Source organism: Ascaphus truei, chromosome 6 (assembly GCF_040206685.1).
Source record: "Ascaphus truei isolate aAscTru1 chromosome 6, aAscTru1.hap1, whole genome shotgun sequence".
Lineage (NCBI taxonomy): Eukaryota > Metazoa > Chordata > Amphibia > Anura > Ascaphidae > Ascaphus > Ascaphus truei.
The window spans coordinates 72,875,445-72,889,756 of record NC_134488.1 but is presented as its reverse complement, the minus strand read 5'-3'; the positions used below and the strand labels follow the sequence as shown (position 1 = coordinate 72,889,756).

The following is a 14,312-nucleotide window of genomic DNA, read 5'->3' as shown; positions in this document are numbered from 1 at the left end:
ACTCTGCAAATGACTATTTGATAACTCTTTGGTGGTGGCAGCGAAATTAAGAAATATTGTGACGGATTGAGGGGAGATATACATTTGAGGGACAGGTGAAGATTGGATCAGCTAGATACAGTAGCTGTGTGTATTAACCCTGGTCACATATACAAGTCACGTGTTCTCAGGTGTGCCATTCGTGACAGTGATAAATGGGTTGATTGCTACAGTGTGCATAAGACCTTCACTGTAATAGAGACCTTGAAGCAAAAGCTATGTTAGGCCTTGCTTATAGTGCCGGCGACGCGAATTCACCCGAAAACAAACGCATTGCCACCGCCGCGTGCGCTTATAGTGCATGCGACGGCAACAAGCGATGGAGCGACGTCGCCGTCGCGAAAACCCGCCGCCGGCAAAATGTGATTTTTCAAGGGCCGTCGTGTCACGTGACGGCCCTTGAACAAATCAAATTGCGGGAATCCTGCGATGCGGCCGACCGGCGAAAGATAAATTTCGCCGGTGGCGACGGGTGACTTCACCCATCGTATCGCCATCGGCAGCACTATAAGCGCAGCCTAATGCAGACCAAAAGATCTGAATGTCCTTTTAGCAATGAGGACAAGGTACATAAAGCTGAGAGATATACTAGTGTCAGACCCAGCAGAATCAAAACCCACAACCTCCACTATTCAGTGCAGCAGCTGTAGCACTTAACTAAACCAGTTGTTGGAAAGCTCCACTGTCACCAAATACTTTTGAGCTCTACTGCTCATAAGGCCTCGGCCAGGTAGGGAACGGGTGCGCTGGCACTCGTGCCCTGCGCCCTGCTCGGCCGGGCGATTCGTGGCCGGCTAGGTGCGCGCACGTCTGGGGGCGTGGCCTCATTGGGCGAACCGCTCACGTGACGCGCTTGCGAGCAGCAAATTCAAATTTGCTTGCTCGGCAAGCAGCTAAGCACCGAGCAGGCACGCCTGCCCGCTCACGCTGGCAACACACATTTTTGTAATGTGTCTCATCGTGGCGAGCGTGAGCGCACCCACCCACTCAGCGCCACCCTGGACGAGGCCTAACTGTAGATAATCATACTCATGGCATCCTTTAAAAACAGACCACTTCCTGGTTGCCAGTTCAATGTGCCTTCTGCACAAAAAGGAGCACACCTAGGATACCTGGGAGATATTCTAATATGATATCCAAAGTATAGGAAAGAAGTGCAATAATTTCAGCAGGACTTTCCCCTACATTTACAGACTACACTATGTTTTGTTTCTTTCTCTCCCATGTGCTTTAGGTTTGTTCTTTTCACCAATTAGATTGTAAGCTCCTCGGAGCAGGGACTCCTCTTCCGAAATGTTACTTTTATGTCTGAAGCACTTATTCCCATGATCTGTTATTTGTATTATTTGTTATTTATATGATTGTCACGTGTATTACTAATGTGAAGCGCTATGTACACTAATGGCCCTATATAAATAAAGACATACATACATACATACTGTGACAGATATGGGGGAACAGTAGTGAAAAGAGGATATTACGGCCCTAAATTAGTGGAGAGTTTCTGCTCCACTCCATGGTTTGGAGATTTACCAAGGGGAATCCAGACCGGGACTTCTAGCTCTCCCAGCTTTCACAGGACTGGAGCAGCTGAGATGATTAAAAGGTTGCTCTAAACAGAGCAAGACAGAGCTGTTTTACTCTCAAGAGGAGGGTGTGCTGAAAAGCTGTGTTATGCTGAGAAAAAGACTTTTGTTTTGTTTGTTTGATTTACTCCTGTTATCTGCTGTAGCATTTGTATAGCAAAATAAACAGGCCAAGCTTTTCACCTCTGTGTCAGAAGACTATCTCCTCTACCTGGAAGGCTGTGTGAAAGTGCTGATCCTTGGACAAAAGGTACAGAGCAAGAAGGTACTTTGTCACAATACATACTGTCTTCTTCTCTCCGGGTGAGAGATCTTACTAGCTGCAGGGAGAGTTTATTTACTTTGTGTCCATTTGTTAATCTGTATTTTAGATTGCTCATTTCTGCAGTTCTTATTTTTCTCCAATTGTAAAGCGAGTCATGTTAAACTAACGCAAGGCCGTGCTAACCACAGTCTGTTAAAGATGCAATCCAAGCCTGTTATTTTTCTTCATTTTTTAAATACTGGATTCAATCAGGGGGTCTCTGGATCTGGACCCCATTCATTTAATCTCTGGGATTTCCTGCTTCCGGAGGTACTTACTTCCTTATTGGGTGCAGGTAGCCACCTCAGGAATTCATGTTATGGCTGCTTTTCAAATCTCCCTGGTTCTACGGTCCAATAGGAAGCTGTGATATCATCCGGTATGGCTTCCTATTGGCCCATGTGATGAGGTACAGTAGCTTTTAAACTACAGAGATACCGGCACCACTTTCTGAGGTTAACAAATCTACGTAAGTACCAGCACTCACTGTCTAATAGCTAAATGATGAAAACAGTTGTAATGCAGAATAAACATTTAATAATAAAATGAACCAGAAATAAATCAAATGTGTTTGCAGAAACCAGTATCACAAATGGGCATGTCACAAAGTGAGGGGTGGGGGGGGGGGAAGAAGGAAAAGGGGAAAAAACATGAAACACAAGGAATATACACAAAAAAAACGGAGAACGGAAAGTATGCTAGGGGGGCGACGTTTCGAGGGACTACCTCTTCATCTGGCCCATTCCCCCTGGTCCAAAAGGACCGAGAGGTACTTCCCTAAGCCTCCCTTCCCCTATACCTGGTCAACTCAGACACCCCTGAAAATAGCTAGTAAACATATAGTGTAAGCTAAATACAGCTAAACAGCTAATAGCAGGGCAGCAAGAATCCACTAATGGTACAGTTAAAGCTGAACACAGCTTGCAAGAAAGCAGCTTGCAAATGAGCACCAAGAGTCCACACAGTCAGTGAAAGGTTAATGAGAAAAATAAATGAAGTGGTCAAACCCTCAGTGGCTCTGCTCCTTCAGCTGCTCGTGTGGAGTGCACTATATGTTTACTAGCTATTCTCAGGGGTGTCTGATTTGACCAGGTATAGGGGAAGGGAGGCTTAGGGAAGTACCTCTCGGTCCTTTTGGACCAGGGGGAATGGGCCAGATGAAGAGGTAGTCCCTCGAAACGTCGCCCCCCTAGCATACTTTCCGTTCTCCGTTTTTTTTGTGTATATTCCTTGTGTTTCATGTTTTTTCCCCTTTTCCTTCTTTCCCCCCCCCCCCCCACCCCTCACTTTGTGACATGCCCATTTGTGATACTGGTTTCTGCAAACACATTTGATTTATTTCTGGTTCATTTTATTATTAAATGTTTATTCTGCATTACAACTGTTTTCATCATTTAGCTATTAGACAGTGAGTGCTGGTACCTACGTAGATTTGTTAGTACTATACAGGGGAATAAGGGTCCCCTTTTGTTCCGTGCACCCTGCAATTGCATATATTTAACACCATCAGAGTGCTGTCTATCGTCCCCTTTTACCCTTACACTTTCTGAGGTTAGTATCTCTGGAAGCAGGGGGTCCCCGGAGCTGAAATTAATTTTGTTCAGCTCCAGAGACACCCTGCTTCAAACCTGTATTAAAAAAAAAACACAAAGCGGCATGTATTGCTCCTTTACGCCTATTTTAATGTGATAACTAACAGCCATTATTTTTGCATATAAGTAGCTTTGTGGATTTGCGTTAACCTCAGGGAATATAACGTCCATTACTGATTTGGACAACATGACATTATGAGCCCTGACTTAACGTGGCTTTGTGGATCTGGTTCTAAATGGGTTAATGTTCAGACACATTGATTTCCATGGCTTTTGTTATGCATTGATACTCTGTGATCAGGCCACTTTTTTTGAACATGGATTGTATTGCTAACTAGTAATCACAAACTACCAATGAACAGATAACCAAAAAATGTATAGGGTATCTCATACTGTATATTCCATGAAATATAGTAGGTTTTTAAATCACCATATGGACTCTAATGTGATAATGGAAAGAAGTTGGAAGTTCAATGGGCTGCATTTTCAGTTTATGATGACACCCTCAAGTACTTTTCAGATTTCCAGTTTTGTAAGGAATGGATTTTGCGTAGGATCTGAAGTGCATATAGATTATCACCCCTTAACTTCTGTGCCTTTATGCCATACAACATGGTCTTTTGTGAATTTTCTATGCGGCGTTTACAATTGAAGCGCTAACCGTGATGTAAACCGGAGGGGACAAATCTACCCTTCTCTAGTGCCTGAGGCTCCATGGCACCGAAAGGGCTGATCATTTATCCCCTCCCCCATCCTCCTACAACTGCCACACTAAGGAAATAATTAGAAGAATGAAGCTTAATTTTTGCACCCACTGCTATATTGTCTCTGTTGTGCAGCAACAAAATGAAGGGGTTAATAACACTAATAATATAATAGAACCATCACAATACTGTGGGGACATGTAACACACTACCAGGCTAATACAGGCAAAGACAAGTGCTTCAGTACTACAAGACTTATTCTTAAAGTGTTTTTTTATTTTTTATAAATAGGGATTGAAGGGGGGGATCTCCGGAGCTGCAACGCGTCGATTTCAGTTCCGGGGGACCCACTGCTTTACGAGAAACCTCCATAGGTTCTGCCGGTCGGAGCCCTGGCTTGGTTCACAATGTGGCGGTTTAAAAGTCCTGCTGGCCAATAGGAAGCCGCAACATCCTCCCTTGTGTCTTCCTATTGGCCCATGTGATGCGGGATCTTTAAACTGCGCAGAGATACCGGCTTCGAAGGCAAGTTTCTCGGGAAGCAGGGGGTCACTGGAGCTGAAATCAACGCGGTTCTGCTCCGGAGACCCCCTGCTTCAATCCCATTAAAAAGACAAAAAAATAACAAAGTGTCACCAGGAGTGCTCATTTACAGGATATTGTGTGTTTTTCAATGTTATGTAAAATGTATCCTAGTAATGCACTCTGCAAGGCATCGCATATTTATGACAGAAGCAGTTGTCACAAAAATGTTGAAACTCTATTGAATTATTGCTAAGTCTAAGGCTGCGCTTATAGTGCCGGCAACAGCTATGCGACGTCGCGTCAAAACAAATGTATTGCCGCTGTCGCGTGCGCTTATAGTAATGACGGAGCGACGGCTTGGTCGCGATCACTGGAAGTCATCTCAATTTGATTTTTCCAGTGACCGCAGCCTGACGTCACCGTCGCCGGCACTATAAGCGTAGCCTTAGGCCGCGTGTATAGTGCCGTCGACGGCGACATGACGGGTGACATCACCCGTCGTCACAGGCGAAAGTTATATTTCGCCGGGCGTCATCGTCGCGGGTTTCCGGCCATTTGATTGGTTCAAGGGCCGTCACATGAGGCGACAGCCCTTGAAATATCAAATTTTGCCGGCTACCAGTTTTCACAACGGCGACGTCACTCCGTCACATTGTCGCCGTCGCGCTTACTATAAGCGCACGCGGCGGTAATGCATTTGTTTTCGGGCGACGTCGCGTTGCCGTCACTATAAGCGCGGCCTAAGTCGGGAGCGCAAACTTTTTACTACTTCCTGAGTCATACAGGGAAATCAGTGTGTAAGAGTGATGATGCTATGGTGCCTAACAATCCCCACATGTGAATGGCACCATTTGTTTTGTACTAGGCCTCTAAGCGGCAAAAGTGGTGTGGTCCTACTCATAAATTAGGTGAGAAAATAAATACAGGAATCCCTCGATATATGGCATATGGAATTTTGCTATAGCACAATTTATAAATCATGGAAGATATTTGATATACGGAATGTTAAATTCACTGTAACATAATTTTTAATCTCTAAATTATCCTTTGGGGGGTGGGGAGGAGTTTCTCCCGTCCCAGTAAACCCATTCCACCAAATCTCTCTGCACCACCTCCCACGGCGATCACCGGTTTCTTGTGAATACAGTATTTTTACTTTGCAATTTATTATAACCATTGTTATGAATATTTTATCATAAAATTGTCAATGTTCCATTAATTTGTGCTTAAAAAGGGTTCAGAGCATTCTTAATTGTAATTTTATTATATTTTGTGGCTGCATTTTTTCCCATAGGAACACATCTCCAGTTATATAATGAAAGTCAATAGGAAAATAGGGTTCTATAAATGGAATTTCACTATACAGACCAGGGGCAAAGCCCAGGGGCCCACACTTGGGGGGCCCGCTATCCCCCCTGTCTGCGGCACATTATGAGCCTGAGTTGGAGGAAGGAAGCAGAGGGAAATCCCTTCCTCTGCAGGTGGGCGGGGCCTGGGTCAGGGGGCGGAGAGATGCAGCAGGAAGGACAGAGGGGAAATGCCTTCCTCTGCAGAGCCTCCTTAGGTGGGCGGGGCCTAGGCTAGGGGGCAGGGCCTCGTGTAGTGTAGCGTGGGGCTGGAGCTGCAGCCTGAGAGACAGGCTGGGAAAGGTGAGGGGGTGCGGAAGGGATAAATCACAGGGGTAAAAACAGACATGAAAGGGAAAGGATACAGGAAGGAAGAGACACAAAGAGAAAATTAAGTACACAAGAGAAATACATAAGAGGGAAAAGAAAGACATGAGAGAGAGCAGAGAGAGCAGAGAGAGAGAGAGAGAGAGAGAGAGAGCGCGCGCAGAGGGAAAGAGAGCAAAGAGAGAGAAGACAGAGCAGAGAGAACGAGAGACTATAGAGATGAGTGAGCAAAGAGAGGGAGAGAGAGACATGAGGGGGAGAAAAGAGAGAGACATGAGAGGGCCCTGAAATTTGTTTTGCCCGGGGCCAGCACACGTCTAGTTAGCCACTGATACGGACAACTTTTCCAGAACGTATCTGTTCCATATATCAAGGGATTCCTGTATAACATTTGAGAGAGTTTGCTACTGTACTTCAAAAGAGAAGGTACAATTCGGTGAGCTTTCAGAAGACATTAGAGGAGTTTATGGGGTGGAGGGTTAAGACAATAGGCGTGTTTAGAAAATGTGTGAGACCAAATTCCTGCTTTATGTTGTCCAAATCTAGCATGACAGCTCAGATAATGGCACATTCGGTCTATTTATCTTTTATTAAGAATATTTCTTTCATTTCAGGCTGCACTATGGAGTGAAACAATGTACTGTAACAGGTAATGTCTCTTCAGTTTGTAATATCAATTTGTATGGAAACACACAACATGTAAGGGAATTTGGGAAACAAGAAAAAACAAGCGACTTACAAATTAAATGGGGCAAAATTAGGTGAATCCTTGGTGGAGAAGGATTTACGGGTGCTTCTAGGCAGCAGGCTTAGCAATAATGCCCAATGTCAGGCAGTAGCTAAAAAGGCAAATAAGATCTTATCTTGCATTAAATGGAGAATGGATGGAAGGGAAGTAAGCATAATTATGCCCCTCTACAAAGCATTAGTAAGACCACACCTTGAATAAGGAGTACAGTTTTGGGCATCACTCCATAAAAAAAAAGAGATCAAGGAACCTGAAAAAGTGCAGAGAAGAGCCACCAAATTAATAAAAGGGATGGAAAAACTGACTTATGAGAGGGTAGCTAAATTATATTTGTTTACATTACAAAAGAAGCATCTAATAGGGGTACGAGAACTATGTACAAATATATTCTGGGACAATACAAGTAACTTCCAAAATAACTATTCATCCCAAGGGCAGTACAAAAGACATAGGGTCATCCCTTATGGTTGAAGGAAAGGAGATTCACCAGCAACAAACAAAATGTTTCTTTAAAGTAAGGGCAGTTAAAATGTGGAATTCATTACCCATGGAGACTGTGATGGCAGATACAATATAGATCTTCAAAAAAAGGTTGGGCATCTTTTTAGAAAGGAAAGGTATACAGGGATATACCTAATAAGTAAACATGGGCAGGATGTTGATCCAGGGAGTAATCTGATTGACATTACTTGGGTCAGGAAGGAATTTATTTTTCCCCTTATGAGACATCATTGGATAATGTTTCACTGAGGGTTTTTTGTTTGTCTTCTGGATCAAAATACTGTAATTACAAATCTAGGATAAAGTAACTGTGGTCTAAAATTTAGCATAGTTTGAACTTGATAGACGTATGTCTTTTTTCAACCTCATCCACTATGTAACATTGTAACAACCCTTTAACATATTTGCTACCAGAGGGGCCAGAATGCATGGCATTGCAGTGCGTTAAAGGCTTCTCTTGCCATACAGGGGTTAATCATGATGTCCCCTTCCCCACGCCTCCTACATGGAATTTTTTGTTTCCTCACACCCCAGTCCTGTCTCTTGCACCCAGTGGGAAGGTGAGTTGTCCTTGTTAGGAGCAGTGGCAGAGTGGTTGGGAGGGGAATATGAAAGAGTAACGTGATCCATAGTGTTCTTGCTCGAGAGGACCCATAATCACAGACTATCCTAGTTTTTAGTGGATGTCACATTCAGGTCCCAAAGTCGAGGCATCCACAGGTTGCATGTCTGGAACTAACAGATCTGGCAACTGTAAAGAGGAAGAACGCCTAAATTGTGGTACGCAGTCTCTACTTTTGGAAGTCTCTTCATCCTGTAGAGGATTTTGTTGTCATATGGTTCTCTTCTGTGGTCCAGTCATGAAGGATATTACTGTACTCCTCCGTTGTGTCTTTTTTTAGTCCGCAGGCTTGCATAGCCTTTTGCTGAAGTTGCTGCAAAGAAAGGAACATTTTCTCCATGAGCAGTTAAGTGATTTGTATTTTTTTTTAAATTAAATAAAGGCAACAATGGCAAAAATATATATATTATACATTGTTTTAAAAAGAAAAACTAAAAAAAGAGAATGCAGAATTTAAATTAAAGAAAAAAAACTCGGGTACAGCGATCTGTGTGACATTATGCAAAACAGCACTCAAAGGGTCCTATTCACTAAATAATGATTAGTGTTATAGTAGAGGTATTAAGTGGAAACTAAATTAACTGCAGTATTCAATAAGCCCATTTACTGTGTTTTGGTCAAAGGTTACTCTATCTGTTTAAGCATGGTATCATTACAGTGCTGAGATTACCATGTATATGTTTCAATTAAAAAATCCATTAAAAAAGGAGAATTAGATTTGATATATACATATACACACAGGTTTGTTTTTCTTTATCTAAACCTAAGTAAAGGTAATTGGATACAGTAATGAGAATATTCCCGTCTACTCTTACCCATGCACACCAGATTGTCAGACATGTGCTGCCACGAGTCTGAATAAAAGCATTCAGACATATAGTTGTAAAAAAAACTCTGCCATCTTATTTGGGTACAAGGTGCTAAATAAATTCACGCCATGAACCTTTACCATTCCTGAAGGATATTATATGATTGATAATAACTTTCAACGCCGGGTGTAATTGCTTACTGGATTACTTCTGCATTCTATTTTTCAAGGGAAATGAATAATTGTATACACCAAGAGATGTGTGAGAAACCGTCTCACATTCTAAGCTGGGATCAGATGCTCTTATTAAAAGGGGATTCGGCTAGAGGATTAGTGCGAGGAAGAATATAACCAGTTTCCCATGCAGGTAAAGAGATAGAAAAGCAAAAAAAAGCACCCAGAATCCAATTATAAAAATACAATCAATTTACTGATGACAGATATATTGAAACAAATAAAAAAAACCACAATAAAACACAAGGTAAAAAGCACAAAAAAGAACAGTATATCTGTTATTAACCATTTGGTTGCCATTTAGTATTGGATGTAACTGAGCAGCGTGCACTAGAATGAAAAGTTTTTTTTGCAGATGTTAGCAAATGCTGGACCTCAGAAAATTCTGCTTTATAGGTGGAATAAATACTAGGAAAAAAATGTCTAGTAATCCAGAGCAATTAAGTGTATATAAATTCACAGTGTGGGTGATCAAGCCACACTATCTGGATTAGTCAGGCAAACCTTATAGGCAGAGGGGATTCCTTACTGCTCTTATGAACAAAGGAGAGATACCTGTGTACTCGTTAATCCGGAGTCAGGAGTCCTGGCGCCAAATTCAAATGTGGTATGTTGGATGTAGAAACCCTTTTAGCATATGCCGTAGGGTTCTTTAACATTCGAATTCATATGAACGTCCAGGTAGGAAAAGTAGATGTCTCATCTCTCACCTGCTGTTTTTTTCCACAGATTGCCGGGCACACTCAGCTGTGAGCTACAGTATACTGTAGGTAACACACAGCGCCTGCACTGCACCAGGGGGGGTGGTCACCCCGTTCCTATAGGTTTTCTGAACCAAAGCTGGTCACATGTGAGGATCGTAGGAGAAATTGAGGCACCAATAGTCACAGGTGCTGTGTGTGTGTGTGTGTGTGTATTTGGGGAGTGGGGCTTATTTTGTGTGTATTTATTGCGTGAGTGTGTGTATTGGGGAGGAGGGCTTATTGTGTGTGTGTGTGTGTATTTCTGGAGGGGGCCTTATTGTGTGTGTGAGTATTTGGGGAGGGGGCCTTATTGTGTGTGTGAGTATTTGGGGAGGGGGCCTTATTGTGTGTGTGAGTATTTGGGGAGGGGGCTTATTGTGTGTGTGTGTGTGTGTGTGTGTATTTTAGGAGGGGGGCCTATTGTGTGTGTGTGTGTGTGTGTGTGTGTTTGGGTAGGGAAGCTTATTGTCCGTGTGTATTTGGAGAAGGGGGCGTATTGTGAAGTGTGTGTATTTGGGTAGGGGGGCTTATTGTGTGTGTGTGTATTTGGGAAGGGGGCTTATTGTGTATGTGTGTGTATTTGGGGAGGGGGGCTTATTGTGTATGTGTGTGTATTTGGGGAGGGGGGCTTATTGTGTATGTGTGTGTATTTGGGGAGGGGGGCTTATTGTATATGTGTGTATATTTGGGAGGGGAGCTAATTGTGCATGTGTGTGTATTTGGGAAGGGGGCTTATTGTGTATGTGTGTGTATTTGGGGAGGGGGGCTTATTGTGTGTATGTGTATTTGGGGAGGGGGCTTATTGTTTGTGTGTGTATGTGTGTTTGGGGACGGGGCTTATTGTGTGTGTATTTGGGGAGGGGGCTTATTGCGTGTGTGTGTGTGTGTATTTTGGGACAGGGGCCTATTGTGTGTGTGTCTGTAATTGGGGAGAGTGGATTATTGTGTGTGTATATTTGGAGAGGGGGCTTATTGTGTATGTGTGTATGTGTGGGTGTGTATTTGGGGACAGGGCCTTTTTGTGTGTGTATTTGGGAAGGGGTGTATGTGTGTGTATTTGGGAAGGGGTGTATGTGTGTGTGTGTGTGTGTGTGTGTGTATTTGGGGAGGGAGGCTTATTGTGTATCTGTGTATTTGGGGAGGGGGCTTATTGTGTGTGTGTGTGTGTGTGTGTTTGGGGAGGAGGGTTATTAAGTGGGGAGTGGGCGAGAAATACATGGGTGGGGCGTTTGAGAGGGCTGTAAGAAGGAGGGGGGTGTAAGAGAGGGAAGGGAGAAGAATGAGAGAGAGGGGGGAAGGAAAGGGTGATGGAGGGGGATGATAGAGTGAGGAGGTGTGTGAGAAAAGGGGAGTGTAAGAGAAAACAAAGAGGAGGTTTTCGCAAGGCCGCCGACACGTGAGTGGGGGGCCCCGGTGGAAACTTTAGTCCTGAGCCCAGAGAAAGCTGTCTGCGGACCTGTCTGTCATCAGTAAATTGATTGCATTTTGATAATTGGATTCTGGTCACTTTTTTCGCTTGTGTCTGTTCAATTTTACAGACTGGTCTGTCTGTCTTTAAGAGCAGCATATGAATTCAGGGGTCAATGTATGTGCGATGCACTGATTTGTCCACCTATCACTCTCAATAGATTTGATAATATCTGTATTTGTTCTAACATTTACTATATTAGTAATATTTTCAATGTGTTCACGGTACTATTGCACTCATTCACTTTGATCACATGTTTAATATATTTTTTGCATATCAATAATACTTATGCAATAGTTACATTTATATTCACTTATTTTATAATCCAAGTTATACACGTTTTGAATGTAATATTTGTATTATTAGTGCACATCACATTTTTCTGAAAACTGAGAGCTTGTGAACGACTGAGGGGTTTTTCTTTCTAGTTTGTTGCTCATCTAGAAATAAATATTGTGGTTATGAAGTGCATTTAAATAGCAAATGAAATAAAAGGAACCAAAAACAATAAAGAAATACTAAGACTAGTTATATGGTTACCTATTCTGCTGAAAGAGCGAGCAATGTTTTACAATAAACTGCCCTTCTGACCCATCCAGCCGAGAAGGAATTAAAATAGTATTCAGTTCTCTGGGTGCTATTTATCAAACATTTGCTATTATATTGACCATAAAATAGTTATTTTTGATAAACGCCCTTGAATGTACAGTATCACACTTTGATGCTCATTTTTCCCGTGCTTTAGTATGTGATTTGGGAACAGATAAAAAGAGAAATATCAGGAGTCACCAAAGAGGTTCTTGATGCAGATGCTACATGGCAGAATAACACTGTGTCTCTAATACAGGGGATTCCTGCAGCACACACAGCCAGCTCTGTCACATACCTGGTTGCATATGAACTGTCCGACACAGGCTTTTCCCTGCCCCATTCTTAAAAACTGGCATTACACAAATCTTGTTGGTGGTTCCTTCAGCCAAGCCTGTCAAAAGCACGCTGTGAGTCTGAGGGGCTACATTGACAACGGTTGAAGGGCCTGCTTGCCGCCGACACCTTACGCGGTAACCCTGCACGTCACCATCAGCAGAGTCCCATGTGGCATTCAGACCAACGAAACCCAGGTCTTCAAAACGCAAATACTTCACTTTGGCATCTTCTGAAAAGGGAAGCAGAGAGATCACACCATATTTTAAGGAAACTTTAAAGGTGGAAACATACACCTATTTTGTGGGTGTCAAACTGATTCTATTCAGCATGTACAAACCTTTTTCTAACGGTATACCATCCAAGAACTCTGATCACTACCAAATAAACCAAACCAAACTACATATATATCTGCTCTGGATGTGCACATTACTAGAAAACCAGCCAACTACTGGTCAACACACTGCTCTATCTCCTCCCCCATACAGTGGATAGTAGGGCTTAAGTATCGTGGGTTTGTGTACATTGGATCACAGATCTTACTGTTTATCCCCTCTGCTCTTTGTCACAATACCTTCTGTTGCAAATACCACTAGAACATGTTGCAGGGAAGGAAAACATTTTTTAAAAGACAGGTGGCCATGATTAGAGGTGATATCGTTAGGAAGCACATTGTAATACTAACTAAATAATGATTTATTTCAGCCAGCACCGTTTGTTATTTAATGTGTATGAACCACAAAACCAGAGGTAGGGACTAAAACAGATCAGTTGTTGTATGGGATTTTGAGTCTGCCAGTGTCATGTATTCAAATACATATGATAGCATTCTAAAATTCCAAACTTTTTGTACTGTAGCTAGAAAAATTGAATCGTAAACATATGTATGGAGACTTAAAGTATGTAACTGAGAAAATAGTTAATTCTCCAAGATATACCTTTTCTGATTGAATTACTGGAAAAGTCTGCCAACTTCTTGACATAAAACAAGAACAACAGTATATGCTGGAAGCCAATTAAAGCAGATGAACCAAAAAAGGCAGATCGCTCACCAAAAGTAGCAGGAGTCATATATGAGTAGCTATTTTAGGGAAGGTGATGGCAGAATATGTCTAAAGAAAAACCCTTAAGGCATAGCAGTTCTCCAATAGAAGTGACTGTTACTATGCTCCCTCGCTGCATAATCCTATGTTAAATAACTGGTTTATAGGTAGTTGGACAAGAAATCACCAAAACAAACAAATGTATGAGTTGTTAACTAAGGTGAAAACTGTTGGCTTGAAGAACTTAGTTGAGGTGTTTGCTGCCAATCTTGGTATGTCTAGCGCAAGGCTCTTCATCAAGGTGTCAGGGACAGACACAACCCTCACACTGTTCCTTTATCAGCAAAATATTTATATCACTATGCACACATCTATAGGGACTTGTTCTTTGACTAATTCATTGCTTTGTAAGTGTCAGTGCTTATTTGTCTTCTTCTTCCTCACCACCATATTCCGCAGTGGGGGTACAAAGTGACATCAATTACATAAACAGAATGACATGCTGTACAAATAAGGGCAAACAAAGGAAAACAGATGCAGAAGTTAATGAGGGGTAATGTTGATATAAAAGGTAAAGTGGCTGCTCATTGTGGGATAGACTATGCTTCAGGAAAGAGTATGGTCCAGTCACAGCTGGATCTATTAAAGTATGGGGGTTTGGATACTAGAGGGTGTTCGATAGCAAGGGAGTTTGGTCCAACCATACAGCTGGACCAGTAGAGTTGGGGGGTGGATGTTAGGGGTATGCCAGACAGGCTTCTTTAGAAAGTTTTTGAATGTCTGAAAGCTGAGGGAGAG

The 14,312-nt window shown here is 42.5% G+C and overlaps 1 protein-coding gene across 3 annotated transcripts in view; it reads right to left on the bottom strand.

The window, feature by feature from the left end:
* Nucleotides 1-4,480: 4,480 nt before the first annotated feature.
* The window catches only part of VWA1 (von Willebrand factor A domain containing 1), a 74,623-nt gene continuing 64,791 nt past the window's right edge, over nt 4,481-14,312 (bottom strand). For all 3 annotated transcript variants that reach the window (XM_075604798.1, XM_075604797.1, XM_075604796.1), the window contains exons 5-6: nt 12,434-12,703; nt 4,481-8,607 (exon numbers count right to left, since the gene is read on the bottom strand). In XM_075604798.1, the coding sequence (XP_075460913.1) occupies nt 8,543-8,607; nt 12,434-12,703 (335 nt within the window). In that variant the 3' untranslated portion in view covers nt 4,481-8,542. The remainder of the gene's footprint in view (nt 8,608-12,433; nt 12,704-14,312) is intronic.